The sequence below is a fragment of the Haliotis cracherodii genome, unplaced genomic scaffold, assembly GCF_022045235.1.
Source record: "Haliotis cracherodii isolate W230 unplaced genomic scaffold, xgHalCrac1.p SCAF_1, whole genome shotgun sequence".
Taxonomy (NCBI): domain Eukaryota; kingdom Metazoa; phylum Mollusca; class Gastropoda; order Lepetellida; family Haliotidae; genus Haliotis; species Haliotis cracherodii.
The window spans coordinates 20,810,750-20,837,422 of NW_027266264.1; the positions used below are offsets into that span (position 1 = coordinate 20,810,750).

At 37.1% G+C, this 26,673-nt stretch overlaps 3 protein-coding genes across 3 annotated transcripts in view; 2 read left to right on the forward strand and 1 right to left on the reverse strand.

Annotated features, from left to right (window-relative positions):
• The window catches only part of LOC139461695 (uncharacterized), a 162,351-nt gene that overhangs the window by 67,450 nt on the left and 68,228 nt on the right, over positions 1–26,673 (reverse strand). The window lies entirely within an intron of this gene.
• On the forward strand, positions 3,668–8,623 carry LOC139470701 (uncharacterized). Its single transcript, XM_071252965.1, has 4 exons — positions 3,668–3,802; positions 4,128–4,302; positions 4,863–6,030; positions 8,578–8,623. Exons 1-4 carry the CDS (start codon positions 3,668–3,670, stop codon positions 8,621–8,623), a joined length of 1,524 nt encoding a protein of 507 aa, XP_071109066.1.
• Positions 10,622–16,252, forward strand: LOC139461653 (uncharacterized). The gene is made up of 3 exons (XM_071243116.1): positions 10,622–10,756; positions 14,147–14,297; positions 14,748–16,252. The coding sequence occupies exons 1-3, from the start codon at positions 10,622–10,624 to the stop codon at positions 16,250–16,252; spliced, it is 1,791 nt and encodes a 596-aa protein (XP_071099217.1).

The window sequence follows — 26,673 nt, forward strand, 5'->3', positions numbered from 1 at the left end:
TAATAGTCTGACTACTTCACTTCATAAATCTCTTACAAATGTTTGGTCATTCAATTTAGTGAGTGAGTATGGTTTTACGCCGCTTTTAGCAATATTCCAGCAATATCACGGTGGGGGACACCAGAAATGGGCTTCAGACATTGTACCCATGTTGGGAATCGAACCCGGGTCTTCGGCATGACGAGCGAACGCTTTAACCACTAGGTTACCCGACCGCCCCTCATTCAATTTAAAAAACATGCATGCCATATTTGAAAGAGCTGTTATATTTTTGCTACGATTGTCTTTGATCTTTCTGACCCAGATATGTATTAATCTCGTTGGATGTCTAATACTGTTCTATGCATATTAGACTGCCTATCTGGGATGCTAGCTAACATTAGCTAATCAATTTGCATAAAATAATCACATGATACATTCTCACGACATTTGACAAAGTTTGATGTGTTGATATTTCTGTGCTGACGAGTCACTATGTCAGCTAAAAAGCAAACTAACTTGAGGTTTACTTGAATTTTGACTTTGAAACATTTAGAGGAACCCTGATCATGAAACTCGCTATTTCGACCTCCAAATCAACCAATCATTGTGTTGTTTCTGGAGACAGCGGTGCTGGTCATAATTTGTTCTCATTTCCGAGCGTATCTTTGTATATTCATACTTTAACAAATTCTGATAAATCTGATAACCAATGAAGTCATGTAAAACTAGGCTAGTCATATGTATCTAAGTTTGTATTAAATTATGCAGGAATATACACGCCTAGTCATGGTGAACACTCTGACTAGCTGCACTGAATTGGTTGTTTTGGGTTTGGATTCAATTGCATTATGTTTATGTATCTTGTGATTACTCTATACATTTGTTGCCCTTTGCCATGTTGGGCATGTTTTAAGTAGACTATGTACCTTCCTTACCACAACTTGCACAACTTGGGGGCTCTTGTACTTGTAAGGGGGTACCCATCCAATCACTTGCTTTGGGCATTATCCACTCCTCTTGAGTGGTCCTACACAAGAGCTTAGGTCGCAGCCCCGGTCCGCAGACCACAGCTCAAGGTTGTTCCTCTCCTTGTGATAAAGTATCTGTCAGCTCCCAAATTTGTGGCAAAATTTTGTTTATGTATGTTGTTTTATCATGTGTATTAAATATTTTGTATTTCATCTCATTGCTCGTTGTGTTTGCACAAATACTTGGCTGATTATTCATTTCAAGTGCCCTTCAGGCACCTTGCTGTTACGACTCTCCGTGATTTCTGTGCAGTTCACATTGTTGATAAGATTTAATGATCAGTTGTGGGTCGCTTATCCGGGAGCCTCCCAGATAGATCGGAAGGCATCAAATGCATGACATGCACTGGATGGACTATCCATGCAAGTTTATGGTTTTACAGTCCCAGCTGGCTGATAACAGGTGTAAACAAGAGTTTGCCACTAACGTGGCTATATCCCCCGCCCCTGTTGCAGAATTTATGACATAATTAAATCTAAACAAACCCTATAACCTTTTTTAACCGAGGTGGAACTTGTCATGGAAATTGTAAAAAAAGAAGAGTTTGGAACCTAAATCCATCTTGTTGCCATGGAAACATAAAAAAAATAAAAATCTCTAAAATTTCTAAAATTTCTAAATAGTAAAAGGCACCAGTTCAGCATGTACCTGACAAACCTGCAAAGTTTCATGAAAAAATATTGAACGGTTTAGGAGAAACAAACCCTACCCTCACAGAACCTAAGTCCATCTTGTTGCCATGGAAAAGTAAAAAATAAAAATTTCTAAAATTTCTAAATAGCAAAAGGCACCAGTTGAGCATGTACCTGACAGACAAAATATTGAACGGTTTATGAGTTATGCTCCGGAAACGAACCCTACCCTCACAGAACCTAAGTCCATCTTGTTGCCATGGAAACGTAAAAAAATAAAAATTTCTAAAATTTCTTAATAGCAAAAGGCAACAGTTCAGCATGTACTTGACAGACCTGCAAAGTTTGATGAAAAAATATTGAACGGTTTCTGAGTTATGCTCCGGAAACGAAACTCGACGGACGGATGGAGCCTGTTTCTATATCCCCCGCCAAAACAATCACAGCGCTGTTGTGCAAATATGGTTGTCATTTCAGGTGAGTTAACAATGTATAAAGGAATGGTGGTCCGTCTTTTAAACATAAACGAAATTGTAAAACCTAAAAACTAATCTATGGCAGAATTACAACCTGCAGGTATGTAGAGAGTCATTATAAAGTAGCAATTGTAGTAAGTCAATAGAAACAAACTTACCAAGGCCCTGGAACAGATCTACTGGCTAAATCTCCACTCACTGGTTGGTGTGACTTTAACGCCACTTCTGTTATTTATTGGGTAATGATTCAATCAATGCAGATTAAAGTTGCTCAACAAGATAACTCTTTCTCTCTGCCTGGATATTCTGTTTTTAAATGAGAAAATGTAAATACCTACAATACAGGGGGCAAACTAAACTGTTGAAAAATACAACATTTATCAAATGTATATATATAGTCTTGGGCAACTACAAACATTCAATAGAAAGATCAAACTCTTCTTTGACACAAACGAAACAAATTAGTGTTTAACACTCTACCTTATAAACATATTTAGCATTTATTTGTTTCCAAATTAACCAACCTAAACAATGTCATTTCAAACAAAGTTGAAAATATTCAAATACAGTACACTATGGTTATTACGAACTCAAAGGGACCACTGATTTAAGTTCAATATAAACATAGTTCGTTATAAGCATATATACATGTATTAACAGCAAATGGTCGGGACCAAAAAAAATGTTCGTTGTATCCATCAGTTCGTTATAAGCATGTTCGTTATAAACGTAGTTTACTGTACATTAACTTAATTCTGACCTACCAAAACATACATGTATATGTTAATGGGAGAATAAAATAAATGTGACCTAAAATGAAATCATTTCTTCTTATATTCTCACATACACCACTGTTAGTCTAACATACAGTTATGTTGGTACAAGTGCCATCGCTGTTACATAAATGTTTCCTGATTAAATGACATCACAACTGTTTTTCAAGATTATACATGAGTGAACAATCTCTTTTTTAAATCATCTGTTTTTCATAAAAAAAGATACCATTGCTAAATATGGCGACAGGACATTTCCATGATTTCATTAACATTGTGACAGCATTTTTCTTTTTTCATTAACAAATTTTAAAGAAATCTCTGAGGGCATTGTCTATGACAAGCAGTCAATGTCCAAGAAACTAAAGCTATCTGAAACCCTGTACTACAGCATGAATTAGCAGATGTTGCATGTTCATCAAAAGATACCAATTAAAATGTCCATCTTATAGCAATGATTAATAATTCTAACATGTTATATTTTGTTATTTCTTTTACCCAACATAGGTAATATCAGTTCCTATCGTTTCAAATCCATCAGTCATGTGTACCTTTCTGCTGTCTTGATCTCTGTAAGACAAAATAAGAGACACCACACTTTGCCAAGTGGTTTCAATTTATTCCCCCCTCAAAGATCAGTCAGACCTAATAATAGACAATTTGCCCTGCAGTATTGTATAAGCAATAAACACACAGTGTATTGGTATCAACATAGATAAAGACTGCTATTTCAACAGTTTGTATACCTTCTCACTGAAAGGATATCTGTTCCACAATGAAGAAAAACCACAAGTCTACCCTGCAGTTTTTCCACGTCAAATTGATGCGTGATTTAAGGGTGAATGAAATGTTTCTCGCACCATTCCTACAGAAGGGAGTTCTGCATGAGGGTGACATCGAGGAGATTCTGGTAAGTAACTAAACACATACCACAACGCTTTGTAGTCCATATAAAGCTGAGTTTCATTATGTCTAAATCTAGTTATTGTGTCATATTGTTCAAGATATACTTGTCCTAAGAAGTCAAGCTTGACTGCAACTTGTTTGTTTATTAATATTTACATGACAAAGCTGTGGTTATCCCACCAGTTCCACCTCAATCCCTTCATGGAAGAAATATTTAAACAATGGTGGTAAAGAACATGATTGAACATATTTATAGTCTGACCCAATAGGTTAATCTGGTTTAATCAAGTATCTTAAAACAAGCCCTGCAATAGATATGTCATTTACAGAGTGGGCCAACTTCAAATGCCAAGACTGCCCGATTCCTCTCCATTCTGCCAAAATGTGGACCACAAGCATATGATGACTGCATCAGACAATTGAAAGATGTATATCCTTGGATTGCGGAAGAAATGGAGGCGTATTTCAACAAACTGGCACCAGTTATTGACTACAACAATCCCGGTATGCCATGAGAGGAAACAATTATTGTGAAATGAGTTGCAGTAAATATATATCTGAAAACATCACAATATGGATCCAACCACTGCCACATATTTGATGAAGGTACATGTATCTTCCTTATTTGAATTATGGCTCTTAGTGATCTATAGAGCTAAAATTACACCATGGTCTATGAAATGAAGGTGGTTGGTTGGTTGGTTGACGCTGCACTCGGCAATATTCCAGCTATATGACGGCGGTCTGTAAGTAATCAAGTCTGGACCAGACAATTCTGTGATTGATATCATGAGCATAGATCCATGCCATTGGGATCGATGACATACATCAACCAAGCAAGATACCCTTTCTAGTGAGCATTTTCGGTGATCCATTCATACAATTTTCATCACTGTTTTGCCTTTTGCGCCCAATGGAATCAATTCAGTGGATACTCAAGACTGAAATCAAAACATTAACTCCAGAGAATAATCAAAGTTTATTTCATCAATAACATGTTGACAAAAAGCTAACCATGCTATATATAAATCAAATGACAAGATATTTCTTTTTAAACATTGCAGTGTTTGGATTCCTTGACAACAAAGATTGTAAGAATGACCCACTCTCAACATCTGACACCTCAAACACAATTATCTCCAATGGGGAGAAAAATACCAAGACAAATAGTTCCTTCCATGAGGAGGAGAGCAGCATGGTCAGAGAACAGAAACTGATTGTAGCTAGAGTTTATAAAAGGCTTGCAGTGTATTTAGACAGCAGAGGTGTGAAGGAATATGATCTGGCTTTGTCCGAAGTCCCAGAAGACATTCTGGAGATGGTTGTTAGTGAGATCATAGAAATAATATCAAATCAAGACACAACTCTCTTGGCTATCTCAAGCCTATTTACCCAAGAGGAAAAAGAAGCCAACAGTTTGTATGAAATCATACAGGGTATGAAATCTAATATTGAAAGCATGGAGAGGACACTTGAAGGCATGATTGAGATGGAAAGGAAACTAAAATGGCTTGAAGAAGACCAACAAGAAAAAAATAAATACATAAAGTTGCTGGAAAACACTCAGACTGCACTGAAAATTAAGCTGGATGAGATTGAAAAGCAGAGAAAACAAGAATCCCTCATGGAGAGGAGATTTGACAATGAGAGAAACAGTCAACATCTACATCTACAAGGGCATGGTTGTAATGATGATACACCCAGGTTCATGAAGGGGAGTGAAACTGCAAGGACAAATGAGCTTGATGCACATGGTCAAACTCACCATTTCCACACTGATCCATCTACCGGTAGATGTGAGGTGCATATTACACTGACCAATATCCACAAAACTACTGGAAAAATAAAAAAGAGCCCTAGACCAGTCGACAGACTCAGTCAAAGACCATCAGGTCAAAATACGTCCAGATGCCATTTTCTGACTCCAAGCAATCATCAAGAGAAGCTTTCGATAGGTAATAGATCAACAGCAATGCCGTTGATGACTGCAGCCCTGGTTAGACCACAAAGTACAAATGTGTCTCTGACCAGTGTAAGCAGACCAGGAACTACAATCAGCAGAGAGGTAACTGGAGATTCACTGAGGGGCGTCTACAGGGACTCCAGATCTGTGTCTGCTAGCCAACAGTCCAGCTCATCCTTGAGATCCAAGGACATCAGTTCAAACATTGATGGTTTCCAGCAGAGACCCTCTTGCTATCATAAACACCACAAAACAAAATCCACAAGAAGGTATGTTTTACAATGTCGGACTTCTCCAAAGACCTCATCTAAGATATTGACCAAACGTAAATCAACGCAATGGCGCTATTGAGACAAGCATGTTTATATCATCCCTACTGATGAACCATCTAAAGTGACTTCAGGGAGAGCCAACTAGTGTTAGTGATTATTTTTTTATCTTAACATAATAAAAATGACATGAAAGATGTATTTCTGAGTGAGTGAGTGAGTGAGTGAGTGAGTGTTTTCGTTCTCTGCTTTATACTGGATATTGACGTTTTCTAACTTCTTATCAGCCAATACTAGAATATATGATAGTCATTGCAGTACCTGGAGAGTTGATGTTTAAATTTTTTTTATGTCATCATTGCTACTTTGACATACATCACTAACTTCAAAAACAGGTGAAAACAGTCCTAGAGCTATTATTAGCAATCATGGGACCAGAAATCTTCATTCAGGACCGGCATTTCCGTTTGCTACCAGCCCACATGATGACCAGTGGATGACATTATGACTGAATATGAGCAATGTCCAACACAGTACAAAGGATGACACGCAATTAGCGATGTAACTCTGCCCAGTCTGACCACCAGGTCCAATTTAGTAGCCACTTTTCAAAAGAACTAGAGTGTTGGGAACCCGGGCTAACCAAGGTCCCAATGGGATAATTTACCAAGTATCTTGGCAGCTGAGCAATTTATCAACATGCACAGCATGTCAGAAACCCTGAACAAGGTCACACTCACACACGTAGAAGTTTATGACAAATATTTTTTTATCTTCTCGCCTTGTCTTTTGGCATCATTTCCAGTAGAAAATGTAACCAGTCTTCAGCACAGTTGTTAAAGTACAAGGCGAAGGTATAGTTGGATTACTAACTGAGGAGCAAATTGACAAGTTTGAATTGAGGGGAGGGATGATGAAAGGAATTGAAGAGTCATCTACATAGAATCTATTTACATATAATAATATGTAAAAAAATAGTGCCACAGTATTGTAGCTCACCTGAATATGTTGTCAACGGTTCAAAATGTTAACAGACAGCCGTGTAACAAAAGGTGCTGTCAGCATTGCTATGGCCGCTGTGAGATTCAAACCTTTTGAACAAATTCAGGTGTCATCTTTGGTGGGTACAAGCATGGTACACAGCAAAGTGGTGTATTTTTCAACATGGCTACTGGCAGTCATATTTGGCTTCCAATCAAGATGCCTTGGTACGACTAGTCGGGTGGGTAAGGCTGGATTTTGTCAAAATTGTGAACTTTGAGTTAAAAGCAAAAAACTTGGCACACTTATACGATGAACCATTCCTAACATTTCTGGATATGGATCCACCTCAGCAGCGCCCCCTGGTGGTAAAAAAATCCAAGATAGTCACCAAGTTGATTTAAATCTCTTATGATACCAATCAATACTAAACATATCATAATCATCTTGTCAACATTAGTAAATTATGCAGGATTAATTGCAACAATGCTGTATATAATTCAAATCTAATGGTGGTGACAAAAATGGCCAAGATGGCCATGAAATTAGTTCATCTTCAGATAGTGTCAAACGCTTGTCCACAATATCAGTATCATTTGTACATCTTGAACAATTCCAAGAAATGTCTCACTGAAAGTATTGGCTTTTGGTACTAAAATTCATTCATTTGAAGCAAGTTCTGCTTGCCATAAGGCAGATGTTGGGAATCTATTAGACTGCATGAACTTGGTTAAATTCTGTAACTGTACACACAACAAGACTGGAATCAAATCATGTCACCAATTCCACATTTGAGAGCTCACAATCAAAGCAAAAAGGTCACATTGCAATCTGACGAAGATACTGGACCAGTACTGAAACATGCCTACAGTCAAAAATTTTATTCTGAATCATTAATGCCAGCTAGAGCAGCAACAGTTATCTGCAGAGATGTCTTCAGGTTGAAACAAATTTTCAAAGCAACATTTCCTTCTGACGGACATGTTCTGTACCTGCCTCTGTGAAAGCTGATGTCAGTATGACATTGGATGGACCAGGTATTCAAACAATCCTCAACAAGAGATACAGTCTCAAGCGTCCCAAACTATCTCAGAACATTGTGTTTTCAATTCATGAAATCTAGGGGCACCAGCTCATCAACACAAAGACACCACAGAGACTGAGAAACGCCAGTCCCAGTTTACTTGGTATTGAACACAACATTCAATCTAATTTCACAAAATGGGTGTAGGCATTTCGTATGACCGTGTGTGGTGTATTTCAAATGAGTGAGTGAATATGGTTTTACGCCGCTTTTAGCAATATTTCAGCAATATCACGGCGGGGGACACCAGAAATGGGCTTCACACATTGTACCCATGTCGGGAATCGAACCCGGGTCTTCGGCGTGACGAGCGAACGCTTTAACCACTAGGCTACCCGACCGCCCCTATTTCAAATGATATAGCCAACACAGTTTGTGGTGTTCATGAAGACGAAGATGTGGTATGCCCACCAAAGGATAACATCTATCATAATCCTGAGCTACAACAGCAAGATATTCACTTCATGGTCCCTGCATTGCAGCATCCAACAGCTGAAGGGAAGGGGATATCACATGTTGTTCTTTTGACTGAAGAAAGCACACAAACAAGGAAAACCAGATTCATGCAGCCCACGGTATATAATTATGTACCCCCATCCTTTTTTAGCAAGATGGGTAATTATAAGGGCTGTTAAGATTCACTCATGTATTCGGGGAATCGGACCGTATCCATTCATGACTTGAATTCGTTATTGATGGACACAAGAATCGAAAAATTAAATGAGTGTTCTTTAACAAAATATTCATCAGAACTAATTATATGCACTGTTATATATTTAGTTAGAGTAATGTAGTCACTGGTCATTGTCGCATTTTAGCAGATACTAGTACCTGGATAAGTGCAGTATATAAATGTATAATATTACAATAATCATTAACACTGTCAAACCATAGCAAAAACATTATTTTGTTATTGTTTTGCTGAATATAATAAAAAATACATCAACTGCGTGATGTGTATCGTATTCGCCTCACAGAGTATTCGTTGCAGCCCTTGTATTCATGTGGCTCATTTCAAAGGACCTTTGACCCAAGATGTAGATAGTGTGAACACGGTACTTGACCATGAGTAAAAGTGGTCATATCATACGAAGGGGGTCAAGGGGAACAATGATTTCCTCTCATAGGCAGCATTCAGTACGTCATTATCATACAACATATTCTCCAACAACAATTGCCTTCATGCCAATATTCTAGAATGTGCTAGTCTGTTGCTATGACACAGCATTCAATTCATGTGGTTAAAAAGGCTTTTTAGCAATGGAATCCAGGTCAGATACCTATGCTTGCCATGGATGAACCACTGTATGTAACTGCTTATACAATCCAGTAGAACAAAGTGAGCCAAGTTTGGTGCACAATGTTTGCCTAAACCGCCCCACTATACATATGGTGACAGCTCACTCAAAAGGTTTCAGGCCTCAATCTGGCCCTTTATGATTTGGAGAAGAAGATTTTTTTATCATTTCTAAAATTAAAATGGCTACCTGGTGGCCATAATGAAATTCCAGTTTTTACGAAAACATCCACAAGAAATGTCAGCTAAATCCATCCAGCCATTTCATAGAAGAAGTGAACAAAGTGAAAAAAATTAAAGACAATAGGCAACATGCGAAGACATAAGCTCACCAGGCATTTTTGGCCAGGTTAGCTAAAGATATTTAACTCTACAAATTTTGTGTAGGGAACAATAATCCGAAAACCAGAAAACATAAGATAATAATTGTTATTTAAGGCTCCTGCTGGTGATATATCACAGGCTTTTAGTAATCAATGCATCAACACAAAGAGTGTGCTCCTCTCGAGCTCCCTCGAGAATAGAGCACAATCCTAATCATGTGAGTTGTCATATTATAATCATAATCAAACACTGCAGATGAGATCTGTACAATAATGCTGACTTGGACCAACTCCAAAACTCAACGTGGCAGGGGTAAAAGATAATGTGTCATTTATATTTCTTATCTTTTGTTTTGTTGCTGCTAGGTAGGTTAGTGTTCACAGCGACCGTGTAGAGCAGTGCACCAGTTGAAACCATCTAGACCTGATATATGTGATATATGTGAATCAGGTTACTTGGCTTTACGTCACGGCTAGACCCAGGTGTTCGACGAATGACTAGTTAAGTATGACTGAAAGATTTCATCTAACATACGAAAGTGAAGAGAGTTGTCAGGAACACTGACTACAAAAGTGTGGTATTAGGTGTACTCGTGAGATCCAATGACAATATGACAGTGTACGTGCCATAAAGATGGATATATGTTTTCAAGACTATGGAAATTACTTTTGTTTTTCATGTGAAGATGAAACTTAACTAGACCCATTCCAGACACTGCTGACAGACGCAAGGAGAGTTCAGGAACGCTGGGGCAATAACACTCTATGTTACATCACAACAGTGATTGGATGATCCAATCTCTATATTTATCAATTGGTATGTCAATTAGCAATATAATTAAAATGGTATCACTGGTGAAGCGGATCACATTAACACTGAAGATTGGTTGACTGAAGTCTGTGGCAATGAATGCCAAAGAACGGTTGACTCTGCAGAAGTTCCACAATGTGTTGGTTGAAGGTATCATGCTGAGTGAGACTTTCCTTGGAGAGTTCATATCACAAGGGATTCTAGATCTCGACCTTAAGGAGGAGATCACAGTAAGTCTTTCAGCTCCCCTGTCTGGCAGTGAACAGTGCAATATGCAACTCTCAAATTGTTCAGACTTCTTTATTTGAAACATCATCCATGAACAAACAACTTTCAGCTTCTTTTTTAAGATCAAATTGCTCCATTTCTTGTGACACTAACATTCTAAATGGATAAAACATGCAATGTGAAATATTCTGTAAAACAAGAAATTGGTTTGGCTTTTTCTATTATCTTGCCAGAAAGTTTGCTAAAGTCAAATTGAAGATACAAAGTTGTGTTTGATTTGAAATATACATTTTTATACATTGATTATTAGTTTTCTTTAAATTATAAATGAAACCATATATATGGGGAAAACGAAAATGAAATGTATATCCTTTACATGGACTCTTCTAATTTGATCATCATTTAACCCAGCCTGGAAAATCTTTCAAACAGGAAACAAAATTTATCTGGCCTAAAATTAAAATTATTTGGTTATTCTCAATATCAAATGATTATATAATTTTTAATTTCTGAACAATAGTTTTCCACAACAAAAAAGCCTCTCCCACTCCATTCCTCTTTAACATTGAATGGTCAGTTCCGAATGTAATTGTTTTCAATTACTTACAAAGACGATCGATATATTTTAGTTTTGCAGATATTTATCTAGCATGCCAAGCCAGGTTAGTGAAGTTGTATGCATAGAGATTACTGCAACTCAGACATTGGTAATAAAAATAGACATATCACATTCAGATGTCATAGATTTATTGAAGGATAATCTCACAGATGACATTTAAAGTAAATTACAGATATAGATATATCCTAGTGACTGTGGTATGCACCTTTAACATGTTACACACACATCTCATTTGACATGAAGGAAGCTGTTTCTCATCTCATATGTAGTTTTAGGGGATCCTGGGGTCATTGATTTTTTTCCAGTATTCAGTATAATCAGTAGTTGATTATAAGGATGCCCAAAAATTAGGCTATGATTTGGTTTTTTATTCTTAATTTTCTATAACTGTACAATATAGTTGTATGGAATAGTGAAAAATTGGTGTGGTCAAGTATATTTAGTACCATATTTGGTTTTCACACAAACATGTTTTCATTGAATTTTTATTGTAAATTAAACCTACATGCAGTCCATGACTCACCAGTCCAAAGCCGAGACCTTCTGCCTAGGCTAATATTAGTCATTACATTCAGACTAAAATCTTATAAAAAAATAGAAGCCGAAAGACATGTTCATGCCAGTAGACACTAGTCGTGGATCAGCAATACCGGTAGACAGGTAGACATTGGTCCTTGATGCCTATACAATGTACCAATAGTCTTGGCTAGTATCGGATAAATAAATATTATAACACCATAAGTTAATAAAAATAATAATTTACATTCCAAAGTTAGGCTTTTTACTTACGAGTGATTTAATATTAAATATTTTTGAGAATTATTTCTCCCAGTTTAGTTTAGGAATGTGTCATGTTTACTAATTACTACTCTGCATGAACATAAGTACACTGAAATGTGAAAATTTATGTTTCAATTTCTGTAGGATTTAATGGATTTTAACCAGTGACTATTTTACTCTTTTTTTATATTAAACTGAATATTAGACAATAAAACAATATATATGTATGAAAGCATTGCATTATATGAAAATAACACTACTTTGCCACACAGCAGTCCTTATGTGTATTGCTAACACGTATTGGATGTCGTTTTGGGGTATCGTGATACGTTTCATATCAGAAGGGCCTTCCAATACCCAGGTCTGGTAGACACTAACATTTTCATATTTTTTAACAAAACATTCATATGACTTGAAATTCTGTGGTCAAGATTTTCAACTAGGAATAAATATTAACAGTGGGACCACCAACTTGCATCGAATATGCATCATAATCATAAAAAACATAGTTTGTAACATTTTCTGATCATTTTCAAGATCTGCATTTTTAGTTTTAGGTTTAAAGAAGCATGGGGTGATGGGACAATCTGTATATGTATGTGTTCAGTTATTGACCGACTAATTGGTATTCATGGACAATAAATTTTAAATATAGGCATTTATTTTGCTCATTTCTAATATACATCAAACAATAATGTTAATGAGTCATTGACACTGGACATGCATATTTACTGGTCTCACCAATAATGAGTGTGTGAGTATGTTTTTATGACCCTTATAGCAATATATCAGCAAAATCAGGACAGGGGACACCAGATATGGGCTTCAAACATTGTATCCATGCAGGGAATCAAACCCAGGCCTCTGATGTGACAAGAAAACGCTTTTACCACTTGGCTACCCTACCTCCCCCTCACCAGTAATGAAATACCTAACAATTGAACAGAAAGTTTAAATTAAAAACACATTCTTGGGACAGGCATTGATTTACATTTCTTATATAGCATTTGTTTACCATTATATGCTTCATTCATTAAAACACCACGGGACTGGTGAAATTGTTCCATTGTCTCCATAGTTCAGTACTCTTTTTTGGATTCCCCAAGTATTCATAAACATGTAATTCACAGTCATGGATATATTTGGAACTTAAGTTTATATCCACTTCTTGGTATTGTCAAACATGAACATGTATCGCAGTGACTAGTTTCATGACATATGCTGTATGACCTGTGAAGATCCGGGTTAGAATAGGACTTCAGCAACCCATGCTTGTCATAAGAGGCGACTATGCTTGTCGTAAGAGGTGCCTAACAGGATTGGGTGGTCAGGCTTGCTGACTTGGTTGATGCATGTCATTGTATCCCAAATGCCTAGATCGATGCTCATGATATCAATCACTGGATTGTCTGATACAGACGATTATTTACAGATAGCTGGAATATTGCTGAGTGCCATGTTAAACAACAAACAAACAAATAAACAAACATATATACTGTACCATGGAAACTGGTAGTGTTACTTTCTGTCCATTTCAGATAAAACAGACAGTTACAGTGATATGGATTGAACTTGTGATTAGGTTTAACAAATAAAGCATCAAAACCCTTTCCATATTCATAAGAAATCTCTGCCGAAAGCAGAGTCGGTTGTACAATTCCAACTATATCATGAGCACGTGTTTATGAATCACTATGAACAAACCCAAGGCACAAGGCCTGAATCTAGTAAACTTATTTTTGTTCTTAAGTTGTCTAAGGTAATAATTGTCCACTGGACTCCACTGAAAATTATGCTTAGAGCCATATCTGGGCAAGTAGACTCAAAAGGTTTTGGCCCAGATTGTATCTGTGTTTGCTTTAACAATGTACTACTCCATGTTGTTTCTAAAGACCTTGACCCTAGTTTACAATGTCAACTTCTGTTCAAAGAGACTGACCATATAAACTGACACTGAAATATGACATGGAGACTTGATGACAATATTTTTCAGTGTGAGGTGACCGTAGAAGCCAAGAATGCCAAGTTTCTGTCGGTCTTGCCCCGCCGTGGTCCCAATGCCTTCCCCACCCTACTGCGAGTGCTGGAGAGACAGGCACCCTGGATCAAAGATGAGTTGGAGACATTCTACAACCAGCAGAGACGTATGTTATCTCCCTTGTTCAACATATTGCTGTACATATTCCCATGCCTTCCACTGCAGCCAGGAGTCCAGGCCTTACTAGTGAATACTGCCTAACAATGCTCATCCGTCAACAAATGAACAACCCTACATGACTCTGGACTACACCAGGGGTTGATACTATGACTAATGTTCCACTGACATATAATAAACAATAGCCAGGTCACACATTGTTACTCCTTAACTTCATTTTATAAAGAAACCTTTCTGGTGGAATCTTCTGAACATGATTTTTGCATGTGCTCTCAGTAATTGAAATGAAGGAGGTCATGGAGTCCTTCATGTTCAGTCATCCAATAAGGACCTTTCAGACACATTTATTTTGTCTATAACATGTGGATTATGGCATGATGGATAATTTGTGTTTACTTGGTATAGTCTGCTTATATATATTAGCATTAATATCTTCCAGGTATCGTGTACACTAGGGACGGTGATTTCGTCCCTGATGATAATACAGATATAGAGCCCAGTTATGATCCTCCAAACAGAAGCCAGAGCAGTACTGTACTGGAAAAGGCAGTGCAGACACTTGAAGATTTCCATAACGAAGAAGATGTCAGTGTCATAAAAAGTTTGCGATCAATAATCGAGCATATCTATCTTAGACTGGTGACCTACCTCCATAGTCAAGGAATAAGGGAATTTAACATTGTTGAATTAAACGTAACCTCTAAGCTCCTAGACAGAGTAGCGAGGGAAATGTTGAATGTTGTGTCAAACAAGGACAACATACTTTCAAATATTTCCAGTCAATTTAGCGAAACTGAGAAGCAAATGGCAGAAAATGATGTGTGTAGCATGGTCAAGAGAGTCCTCTCAGATAAAGCATCACTGAAACATTATCTTGACAATAAGGACTTGGAGGTGATGAAGCTAGAGAAAGAATCAAATGAAAGAATTGAAACCCTGGAGGACAAGCTCAGGCAGCTTGAGGAGAAGGTCGAGGAGAAGCAGCTTTGTGTACTAGCACTGGAGGAACAGTTGCAGGGTAAAGAGAGTGAGATCCAGAAGTTGGAAGTTGCTGACAAACTGCGGCTACAGGAGCCACTGTTGAAGAGAATACACAGCTTGATAGATGAGGTGTCCACCGCAAAGAGTCAGAAGGAGAAACAGATGTATCAGACAGAGCAGGAGTATCAGGATCTGCAGAAGGATACTATTGGACTTGAGAATCTGTTGAATCAGCTGAAGGGTGTTCATCATTACCATGAACAACAGCATAGGAGTCATGAGCGGTATCAATCTGTATCCCAGAGCATCAACAATGAGAATATTGGTAGAGATGGAAAGGTGTATCAAGGCATGTTTTCCTCTGAACAAACTTTGACTGTTGATAGTCATTTAGGGTTTGACATGTCTACCAATAAGAATGAGAAAACTTACCAAACAAAACCCAGTAGAAGTCCCAGAAGAAGATTAAAGAGAAGTCCTAGGCCTGGCAACATGCTAGTTAACAGGTCAAATTCAGACACTGTGCCTACTTCGCCAAAGCAGAAAACACCTCGATACCAGCAACCAATATTTAGTAGGCAAGTTTCAGAACTTCACCTTGATAAGCGATCAACATCAAGACAAAGTACAGATTTCCTTAGGTCAGTGTCAAGACAAGGAACAGACTTGTCCAGATCTGTATCCAGACAGGCTACTAATTTCTCTTTGAAAAGCAGCACTATGTCTATGCCTTACACAAGCCGCCAGGGCACAGAACAGTCTCTCATGAATGGACACCAGTCCCGGACATCAGTCAGATCTGAAGACATTGACCCTCTTGCATCTGCTAGACAAACACCTCGTGATAGTCCTCAACTACAATTAATGACCAGATCTGAAAGTGTTAGGTCAAGTCCAAGGCAAAATCGTGCCACATTTCAGACAAGAAGGGAAAGAACATATCGTCTACTGTACATGAGGTGACAAGGTGTATTCGTAGTTGAAAGATAGAACAGGACAAGCTTATTTTGTTGACACACTGTCTCAACATATTTATGTATCTGTGGAGACTGACCTTAAGTTTCCTACTTAAAAGCTATTTATGTTTAAGGGATTACTTGGAGAAACGATGTTCAAGATCCCCATCCAAAATATTATACTTTCCATCCTAAAATGGTGAATAGCTCAAATATAAAAAGGAGCATTATGAATATTTATTTATATAGTTTACAGAATACAATCAGAGAAGGAGTCTTCTGGCTTTGAAAACAGCCTGAACAAAATGACTCAATCATTATCAATTATTTAAAACAATCACTCTTCATTGAGATGGATAGATCTAAAAGCACAGAAGTATCTTTCACCTCACTGGCAATGTATCTGTCACTTGACTTGACTTGAGTGCATTATCATTTTATACTGCATCAGCAACTGTGCGACAATTTGGGTAAAGACATAATTTTATACCTCTTGCTGAGACCATCAAACTCAATGTCACAAATACTTACAGCATGTGATTACCCTGTAACACTAACTGCTTTCTGCATAACAATGTATTTTATTTTGTTTCTGTGTCACCTGGTTTACAGCTCCCACATAAACAAAAAATACCATGTGTGAAATAATTACATCAATTAAAAACATCAATACGAATTGCAGAGCTCCAGATAAGCTGCGTATCTGCGTAAAATACGCATCAGAAATGCAGAAATACGCAGTAAAATAAAATCCAAGCATATCAAATACGCAATGAACATTACAGATACGCTACAAAAATAAAACTTGTGCGTATCATCAAAAAATTGTGAAGTAACCCTGCGTTTTCGATTCCCAAATCAGCAACTTATTTTGAAATTTTAAACGGGCATTCCGTCAACCTTGCCAAACTCCACGATGACAGTTACATCAAGATCATTTGCCATCACACTTTCTTGTGGAAGTATTGTGGTATTTTTGAGTCCTACAAAGCTCTCGAACCCACACGACACCAGTTTGCAGGGACTAGATGAATAGTCTTTTTAAATATTTAACTTAAATACCCATATGTGTAAAAACAAGTGGGAAACAGAAATTTGAATACCGAGATAGAATTACTGATACCCAATGATTTTAAGATGCATGGGTAAAATAACCACAACACCAAAAGCTTATCTGGAGCTCTGTAGACCATTAAATTTCTCAAATGTTCAATAAAAAAATCATGTGCAATCATTTTATTCTCTCTGGGTCGGTTAAATAACACAATAGTGTTGCAGGCATAGGCCCATTTTCAAGGCTTGTTATGTTGAATGATGAAATGTATAACAGAGTAATCATTGTAATCTGTAATAATTGTTACCATCAAGTATGAAAAAAATCCATAAACCAAGTAACAAAAATTAAAAAGCCATTCACACAGGTGAATAAACATGGACTGACATGTAATGTTCCTGTCATGCTGACTTGGTGTATTATGTGGACACATATAATCTATATGTACATTCTATTTCATTTGTAGTCACTAGGTGAAGGTAAAGCACTTTATCATGATGTACACCTGAAACATTAATGTGCCAAATTATTTTGATTTTTTGTTGAGTTTATTCTTCACTAACATGTCTTTCATGTTGATACATTTAATGAACATAACTCTTGTTGCCTCATTACTAACAAGGATCACTGTTGTTTCAAGCATAATTTTAGTAGTCACAATCATTTTTTAAGTGATCAACCATGTCTAGGCAGTAGCATTAGAGCATGTACTTATGTAGACAGACAGACAGACAGATTGTTTATTCACCTTATTCACCTCAAAATAAAAATACAGTAAATATGTCAATAAAATCTGAGCCACTCCTATACAGAGTTTTGAGATGATATTCGTAGTATATACATTCAGTTAAATGTAAATGTGCAGGAAGACATTTTAAAACTTATACATAGATCTACAAAAAGGATATTAACAGCTATGTACATAAGATTTTTGCTTTAAAAGTATAAATGGCAGGTTTAGGCAGTAAGAAGACAAATGTTGGGGTTGGATAATATATAAACTTAACTTTTGTAGGTCATTAAATTGTTTAAACTTTATCACATTCTTCATTTCTTTTGTCATTATGTACGTCATGATGTCGCTACCTTCAGTAATCTCATGTTATTACAACATGTAGTCTAATATTTTGCAATCTATGAGGCGCAAGATGTAAGTTGCCACAAATTGCTGCACAAAGCTCTGTTCCTCAGTAACCATGATCCACTGGTCATGGACTTGTAATCCTACATTCACCCCCATTGTGATCCTTGCGCTTTCCAGAGATCACATACCGATGTATGTATCTGGTCTTTCTATTCAGAAAATGTCCTTAATAAGACTTCAAAATCTAATCCCTGGCATTGATAGCTGTCGTTATTGTTGATTTGATCCAACAGCTGGTGATTGAGACCACACAGGCATGTCTCATGACCTGCTATGTTCATTTGTTCATTGTTGTGTTCCTGCTTGACAAGAGCACAGTCATGTCATCAATTTGATTTTAAGAAATTTAATTGAAACAATATATATATTCGTGAAACCGGTTGAGTAAATTATACAGCTCATCTTTGGACTTTTGTGTTTTATCTATCTGTCTGTCTGTCTGTCTGTCTGTTTGTCTGTCTGTCTATCAGATTCAATGTTGAGAAGAGAAAAGCCCACTGTGATATTTGCTAATATATTGGCAAGTGAACAATCCCAATTAGCACCCCTTCTGATTGATCAATGTACATAAGACTTATTTATTCGCATATAATATGCACTTGTGTGTTATATCCACCCTTAATTACGGGCAATTAAATTAGGAAAAAATGTATATGTCGTATATAAACATTTCAGGCTGTCAGCATAAACCACAAAATTTATCTTTCAACTCTGTCTTTTTCACACAAATATTATTCTAATAAGAGCCCCCTATTTCTAATTTGAGAGCGGCCTGGGCGCTTATTATGCCGAATATGGTAGCCATGATGTTGCTTCTGATGACATGATTGTCCTTCAGTCATTGCTGTGGTTCGCTGAACATGTGGGATTTCTTGTGTTGCAGCTCGGGATACAACAGACTTAGACTCGACTCCCGTGAGGCATATATATTTTACAGCAACTTCAGATACATTCGAATACTTTCTTTCCAACACTGAAATGATGTGGAATTGCTGTGTAGGGAAATGTACAGAAACTGCTATGACCATGTTCCCTTCATGTGTTATGTGTCTTGATATATGTGCATAACTTCAATGAAGAAACTCTCCTATTGCATAGCATATACTTCTGAACATATTTTAAGATCACAATTTCTGTAATGCAAAAGTGTATGTCACATAGATTAAACACTATAAGAGCATTAAATAAATTGAAATATGATTGTAATAAGAATATCCATGAGTTTTACCATAATATTTACCAAATGTACACATGATGAGTGGGTAAATGTTGTTTCTGCTATAGGCAGTAATGGTTTAGTTGTACCATGGCAGACTGAATAATTGAGAAGGGACCAGAAATAACAGCGGATGACAGCATGAGCAATGATCCAGTACAATGACACACAATCTTCCAGCCACACATTATAACACCTGATCTACATTTTAGTCGGTCTTTCTGCAAGAATGAGGAAGTATTCAGCCTGAAATGTCCAGATATGAGAGAGTGAGTGTTGTCTTCATTGCAGTCAGCACAATCAGCCAGTTAACATTCCATCTTCATCTAGGCTGTCATGACACAATAAGCACTACAGATATATATCATATACACACACAAGCAGCCAGTTAACATTCTATCTTCATCTAGGCTGCCATGACCACAATGAGCACTACAGATATATATCATATACACACACAATCAGCCAGTTAACATTCCATCTTCATCTAGGCTGTCATGACACAATGAGCACTACAGATATATATCATACACACACAATCAGCCAGTTAACATTCCATCTTCATCTAGGCTGCCATGACCACAATGAGCACTACAGATATATATCATATACACACACAAGCAGCCAGTTAACATTCCATCTTCATCTAGGCTGCCATGACACAATGAGCACCACAGATATATATCATACACACACAATCAGCCAGTTAACATTCCATCTTCATCTAGGCTGTCATGTTCACTAAATATGAAATTTGATTAATATTTGTTGGAATACCTTCGAATCAGTTTTTTTAATCCACCTTCTGCTAACTATTCAAGTTCAATTATCTATGAAGCATGAGATGTACAGAAATTTTATTTGCGTTGGCTAGAGGTTTCAAATCAAATGTTTGGGCAGCCCACTCAGCCATCTAGGCTTCAACAATTATGGAAGTGTAACCACCAGTAGTCTAGATCACATACTTTGTGTACCCCTCTGACAAGTGTAAACTGGCACGGCTCTAATAGCCAAAAGGTTTGAATGCACAATGTCTTTCAGAAAGTATGGTGCTGACAAACCAAGGACCATAATTATCCCATATGTGTGATTCAAACCCATAATCATGCAATCCTGGTACACCAAAGGAAATGCAACTCTGCATGGCCTTGGACGATTGAACCAACCAAGACTCCATTTACACATGAACTGCCTACAATTTGAGATAAATGTAATCGGATCCAGTGGAAATATACAGTTTATCTTCTATTTCTATGAAATATAAAGGCAGGACTGTGGTCGTCTTCTATATTCTGATGTATTATATTCCATATTGTCCCATTTCGACATCTACACTCAAGATAACTCTGATGAAAATGTAGGTGCTGAACGACTTGGTCTAATCAAGGACAGCTAACTTCGGAAGTTTATTACAGCTCTCTTCCCGTGAATTAAAGTACATCTATCATGACTGTGTGAGACAAGCAACTTACTTTGTGACAGGCACAACCGGTGGAGCAGGATACACTCTTCTTTTCATGAACACCGATGTCATCAGTATTTGATAGTGATTCATAAACACATACTTATGACATAGTCAGAATCATAAAAAGGACTACCGTATCCGACGTATTAAGCGCCCAGGGCGCTCTCAAAATTAGAAATAGGGGGCTCTTATTGGAATATTATTTTGAGTTGAAAGATTGTAAATTTCGTGGTTTATGCCGACAGCCTGAAATGTTTATATACGACAGATATATTTTTCCAGAATTTAATTGCCCATAATTAAGGGTGCATATAACATACGAGTGCGTATTATACACAAATAAATAAGTCTTGTGTACATTAATCAATTGGAAGGGGTGCTAATTGAGATTTTTCACTAGCCAATATATTAACAAATGTCGCCGTGGGCGCTTATTACGTCGAATACGGTATGCTTTTTGCAGAGATTTCTTATGATTATGATGTGAAAGAATAAAGCAATGTGTGGACTGTTTAAGATACCACATTAGGTGCACCATCCATTTTAGGAGTGAGTGAGTTAAAGTTTTTCAACTGTACAATCGGCAATATTCAAGCTACTTACACAAACCAGTGACTGAAAGCATGAGCCACGGTTCATGCCATTGGGGCATGAGGACCTGTATTCACCCACCATGCCTGGCCAACTGATCCACTTTAGATGTCTCTTACAAGCAAAGATTCATTTAAAATTTCTTATTTTATAACAAGCTGTGCAGGAATGTTTCTTGTTATGATGTTTGATAATGCTGGTTGAACTAGTCTGTAAGTGACAAGAGATAGGATGATATGTACAATAAGAGTAAGCTGGTCCAGGTGAGCAGGGAGAGATAATGCTTATATTTTTTTGTCAGTTAACCTGCACAGATGAGGCATATGGTGCTACCATGTGAACAGTGATTTTACATCCACTTCAGTGATGTTCACAAAGCAAGCATGTCCTCAAACTCTAGTGACATACCATCAGCTGCTGCCAATACAAGTACTTCTCACAGACAGCAGTGTTACAAGATGTCATCACATTGATGTCGAAACCAAACCAAGGAAACAACCAAACTTCTCACTTTACACATCCTAGTCTCAAGCATTAAAACAACCTATGGATGTTGATGGGAAGCTGCTGAATGAGACATAGCAATAATCTCTCACAAACACTACAAGACCAGATTGCCTTTTTTCACTTTTATGAAGATGAATTAAAAGACAGATAAAACTTGTACACATTCATGTGAATTGCTAATCCCATATAATAAGTTGTTTGGGTACATGTAAAATCACAAGATGTTCAGAATACGGTTGTTTATATAAGTAATTCTGTCCTAAAACTGCACTTATTCAGGCTCCCATCTAATGAAAACACTCACAAGACAGGCTGGGATGACTCTAAAATTCAGAGGGTAACATGATTGTTGTCATAGCATCAAAAATAAAACAATAATTATCATTGTTAATAATTCAAAGAATACTACCTCTATTACATCAGTGCTAGGAATCCTGTATTTCAGCTGTCATAACACTATAAAAATCTTCAGATTTTCAACAAATGTCCTCTTCTCTGTCAACTACTATTTATACTCAACACTATTAGTATCTCCCTTTCTAAGCCTGTTGCGTATGCATGAGGCGGGAAAACATTAGTTCCTTCCAATATCAGCGACTATATGATATCATGTAGAGGGGAATGTCTGAATAACTCTCTATTCTGTGGTTGATCGGTAATGGGTTGGTTGATCTGTCATGGTTGTGGTTGATTTGTAGTGGGTTTGGTTGATCTGTTGTGGATTTGATTGATCCGTAGTGGGTTTGTGGTTGTGGTTGTTTTGTAGTGTTTGGTTGATCAAAAGTGGGTTGGTTAATCTGAAATGGGTTTTGTTGATCTATAGTGGGTTGGTTGATTTGTAATGGTAGGTTGATCTGCAGTGTGTTTGTGGTTGTGGTTGATCTATTGTGGTATGGTCTATCAATAGTGTGTTTGGTTGATTCATACTTGGTTTGGTTGATCTGTTGTGGGTTTGGTTGATCAAGAGTGGGTGTGGTTGATCCAAAGTTAGTTTGGTTGATTTGTTATGGGTTTGGTTGATCCATAGTGGGTGTGGTTGATCTGTTGTTGGTTTGGTTGATCAAGAGTGGGTGTGGTTGATCCAAAATTGGTTTGGATGGTTTATACTTGGTTTGGTTGATCTGTTGTGGATTTGGTTGATCAATAGTGGGTGTGGTTGATCCATAGTGTGTGTGGTTGATCTGATGTGGGTTTGGTTGATCTGTTGTGGGTTTGGTTGATCTGTTGTGGGTTTGGTTGATCTGTTGTGGATGTGGCTGATCTGTTGTGGGTTTGGTTGATCTGTTGTGGGTTTGGTTGATCTGTTTTGGATGTGGCTGATCTGTTGTGGGTTTGGTTGATCTGTTGTGGGTTTGGTTGATCTGTTGTGGGTTTGGTTGATTTGTTACTGGTTTGGTTGATTCATAGTTGGTTAGGTTGATCTGTTGTGGGTTTGGTTGATCCATAATGGGTGTGGTTGATCTGTTGTGGATGTGAGGTTTGTTGTGTGTTTGCTTGATCTGTTGTGTGTTTGCTTGATCTATAGTGGATATGGTTGACCTATAGTGAGTTTGGTTGATCTGTAGTGTTTGTGATTGATGTGTAGTGTGTCTTAGCTGAGCAGAAATTTGTTTAATATGTCATCAGTGCGTTTTGACAGGTTGGGCTGATATGAAGTTAATTTTGTTCACCAGATGTGATTTTGGTTGATATTGAGTGTTGGCTTTTTCTGAATTGGGTTTGGTTTATTTGTAATTGGATTGATTGATCTGTAGTTAAAGTTCCATTGATCTGCATTAGGTTTCATTAATTTGTGGTGGATTTCATAGGTTTGTTGTAGTGGATTGGTTTAATACATATGTATGTTTGGTTGGATCTGTAGATTATTTGGTTGATCTGTAGTGTGTTTGATTGATCTGGAGATTATTTAGTTAATCTTTAGTGTGTTTGGTTGATTTAGATTATTTGGTTGATCTGTAGTGTGTTTGGTTGATCTGTAGATTATTTGGTTGATCTGAAATGTGTTTGGCTGGATCTGTAGATTATTTGGTTGATCCGTAGTGTGTTTGGTTGGATCTGTAGTGTGTTTGGTTGATCTCTAGATTATTTGGTTGATCTGTAGTGTGTTTGGTTGATCAGAAGACTATTTGTTGATCTGTTATTTGTTTTGTTGATCTGTAGATATTTGGTTGATCTGTACTGAGTTTGGTTGGATCTGTAGATTATTTCCTTGATCTGTGGTGTGTTTGGTTGATCTGGAGATTATTTGGTTGATCTGTAGATTACTTGGTTAATCTGTAGTGTGTTTGGTTCATTTAGATTATTTGGTTGATCTGTAATGTGTTTGGTTGGATCTGTAGATTATTTGGTTGATCTGTTATGGGTTTGGTTGGATCTGTAGATTACTTGGTTGATCTGTAGTGTGTTTGGTTGATCTGTAGATTATTTGGTTGATCTGTTATGTGTTTGGTTGATCTGTAGTGTGTTTGGTTGGATCTGTAAATTATTTGATAGATCTGTAATGTGTTTGGTTGGATCTGTACATTATTTGGTTGCTCTGTAGTGTGTTTGGTTGTTCTGTAGATTATTTGGTTGAACTGTAGTGTGTTTGGTTGGATCTGTAGATTATTTGGTTGATCTGGAGATTATTTGGTTGATCTGTAGTGTGTTTGGTTGATCTGTAGATTATTTGGTTGATCTGTAGTGTGTTTGGTTGGATCTGTAGATTATTTGGTTGATCTGGAGATTATTTGGTTGATCTGTAGTGTGTTTGGTTGATCTGTAGATTATTTGGTTGATCTGTAGTGTGTTTGGTTGGATCTGTAGATTATTTGGTTGATCTGGAGATTATTTGGTTAATCTGTAGTGTTTGGTTGATTTTGATTATTTGGTTGATCTGTGTGTTTGGTTGGATCTGTAGATTATTTGGTTGATCTGTAATGTGTTTGGATGATATGTAGATTATATCGTTGATCTGTAGTGTGTTTGGTTGATCTGTAGATTATTTGGTTGATCTGTAGTGTGTTTGGTTGGATCTGTAGATTATTTGGTTGATCTGTAGTGTGTTTGGTTGATCTGTAGATTATTTGGTTGATCTGTAGTGTGTTTGGTTGATCTGGAGATTATTTGGTTGATCTGAAATGTGTTTGGTTGGATCTGTAGATTATTTGGTTGATCTGTAGTGTGTTTGGTTGATCTGTAGATTATTTGGTTGACCTGTAGTGTGTTTGGTTGATCTGTAGATTATTTGGTTGACCTGTAGTGTGTTTGGTTGATCTGTAGATTATTTGGTTGGATCTGTAGATTATTTGGTTGATCTGTAATGTGTTTGGTTGATCTCTAGATTATTTGGTTGTTCTGTAATGAGTTTGGTCGGATCTGTAGATTATTTGATTGATCTGTAGTGTGTTTGGTTGGATCTGTAGATTATTTGGTGGATCTGTAGTGTGTTTGGTTCATCTGTAGATTATTTGGTGGATCTGTAGTGTGTTTGGATGATCTGTAGATTATTTGCTGGATCTGTAGTGTGTTTGGTTGGATCTGTACATTATTTGGTTGATCTGTTATGTGTTTGGTTGATCTGTAGTGTGTTTGGTTGGATCTGTAAATTATTTAATAGATCTGCAATGTGTTTGGTTGGATCTGTAGATTATTTGGTTGATCTGTAGTGTGTTTGGTTGGATCTGTAGATTATTTGGTTGAACTGTAGTGTGTTTGGTTGATCTGTAGATTATTTGCTTGATCTGTAGATTATTTGGTTGATCTGTAGTGTGTTTGGTTGGATCTCTAGATTATTTGGTTGATCTGTAGTGTGTTTGGTTGGATCTGTAGATTATTTGGTTGATCTGGAGATTATTTGGTTAATCTGTAGTGTTTGGTTGATTTTGATTATTTGGTTGATCTGTGTGTTTGGTTGGATCTGTAGATTATTTGGTTGATCTGTAATGTGTTTGGATGATATGTAGATTATATCGTTGATCTGTAGTGTGTTTGGCTGATCTGTAGATTATTTGGTTGATCTGTAGTGTGTTTGGTTGGATCTGTAGATTATTTGGTTGATCTGTAGTGTGTTTGGATGATATGTAGATTATATCGTTGATCTGTAGTGTGTTTGGCTGATCTGTAGATTATTTGGTTGATCTGTAGTGTGTTTGGTTGGATCTGTAGATTATTTGGTTGATCTGTAGTGTGTTTGGTTGATCTGTAGATTATTTGGTTGACCTGTAGTGTGTTTGGTTGATCTGTAGATTATTTGGTTGACCTGTAGTGTGTTTGGTTGATCTGGAGATTATTTGGTTGACCTGTAGTGTGTTTGGTTGATCTGTAGATTATTTGGTTGACCTGTAGTGTGTTTGGTTGATCTGTAGATTATTTGGTTGGATCTGTAGATTATTTGGTTGATCTGTAATGTGTTTGGTTGATCTCTAGATTATTTGGTTGTTCTGTAATGAGTTTGGTCGGATCTGTAGATT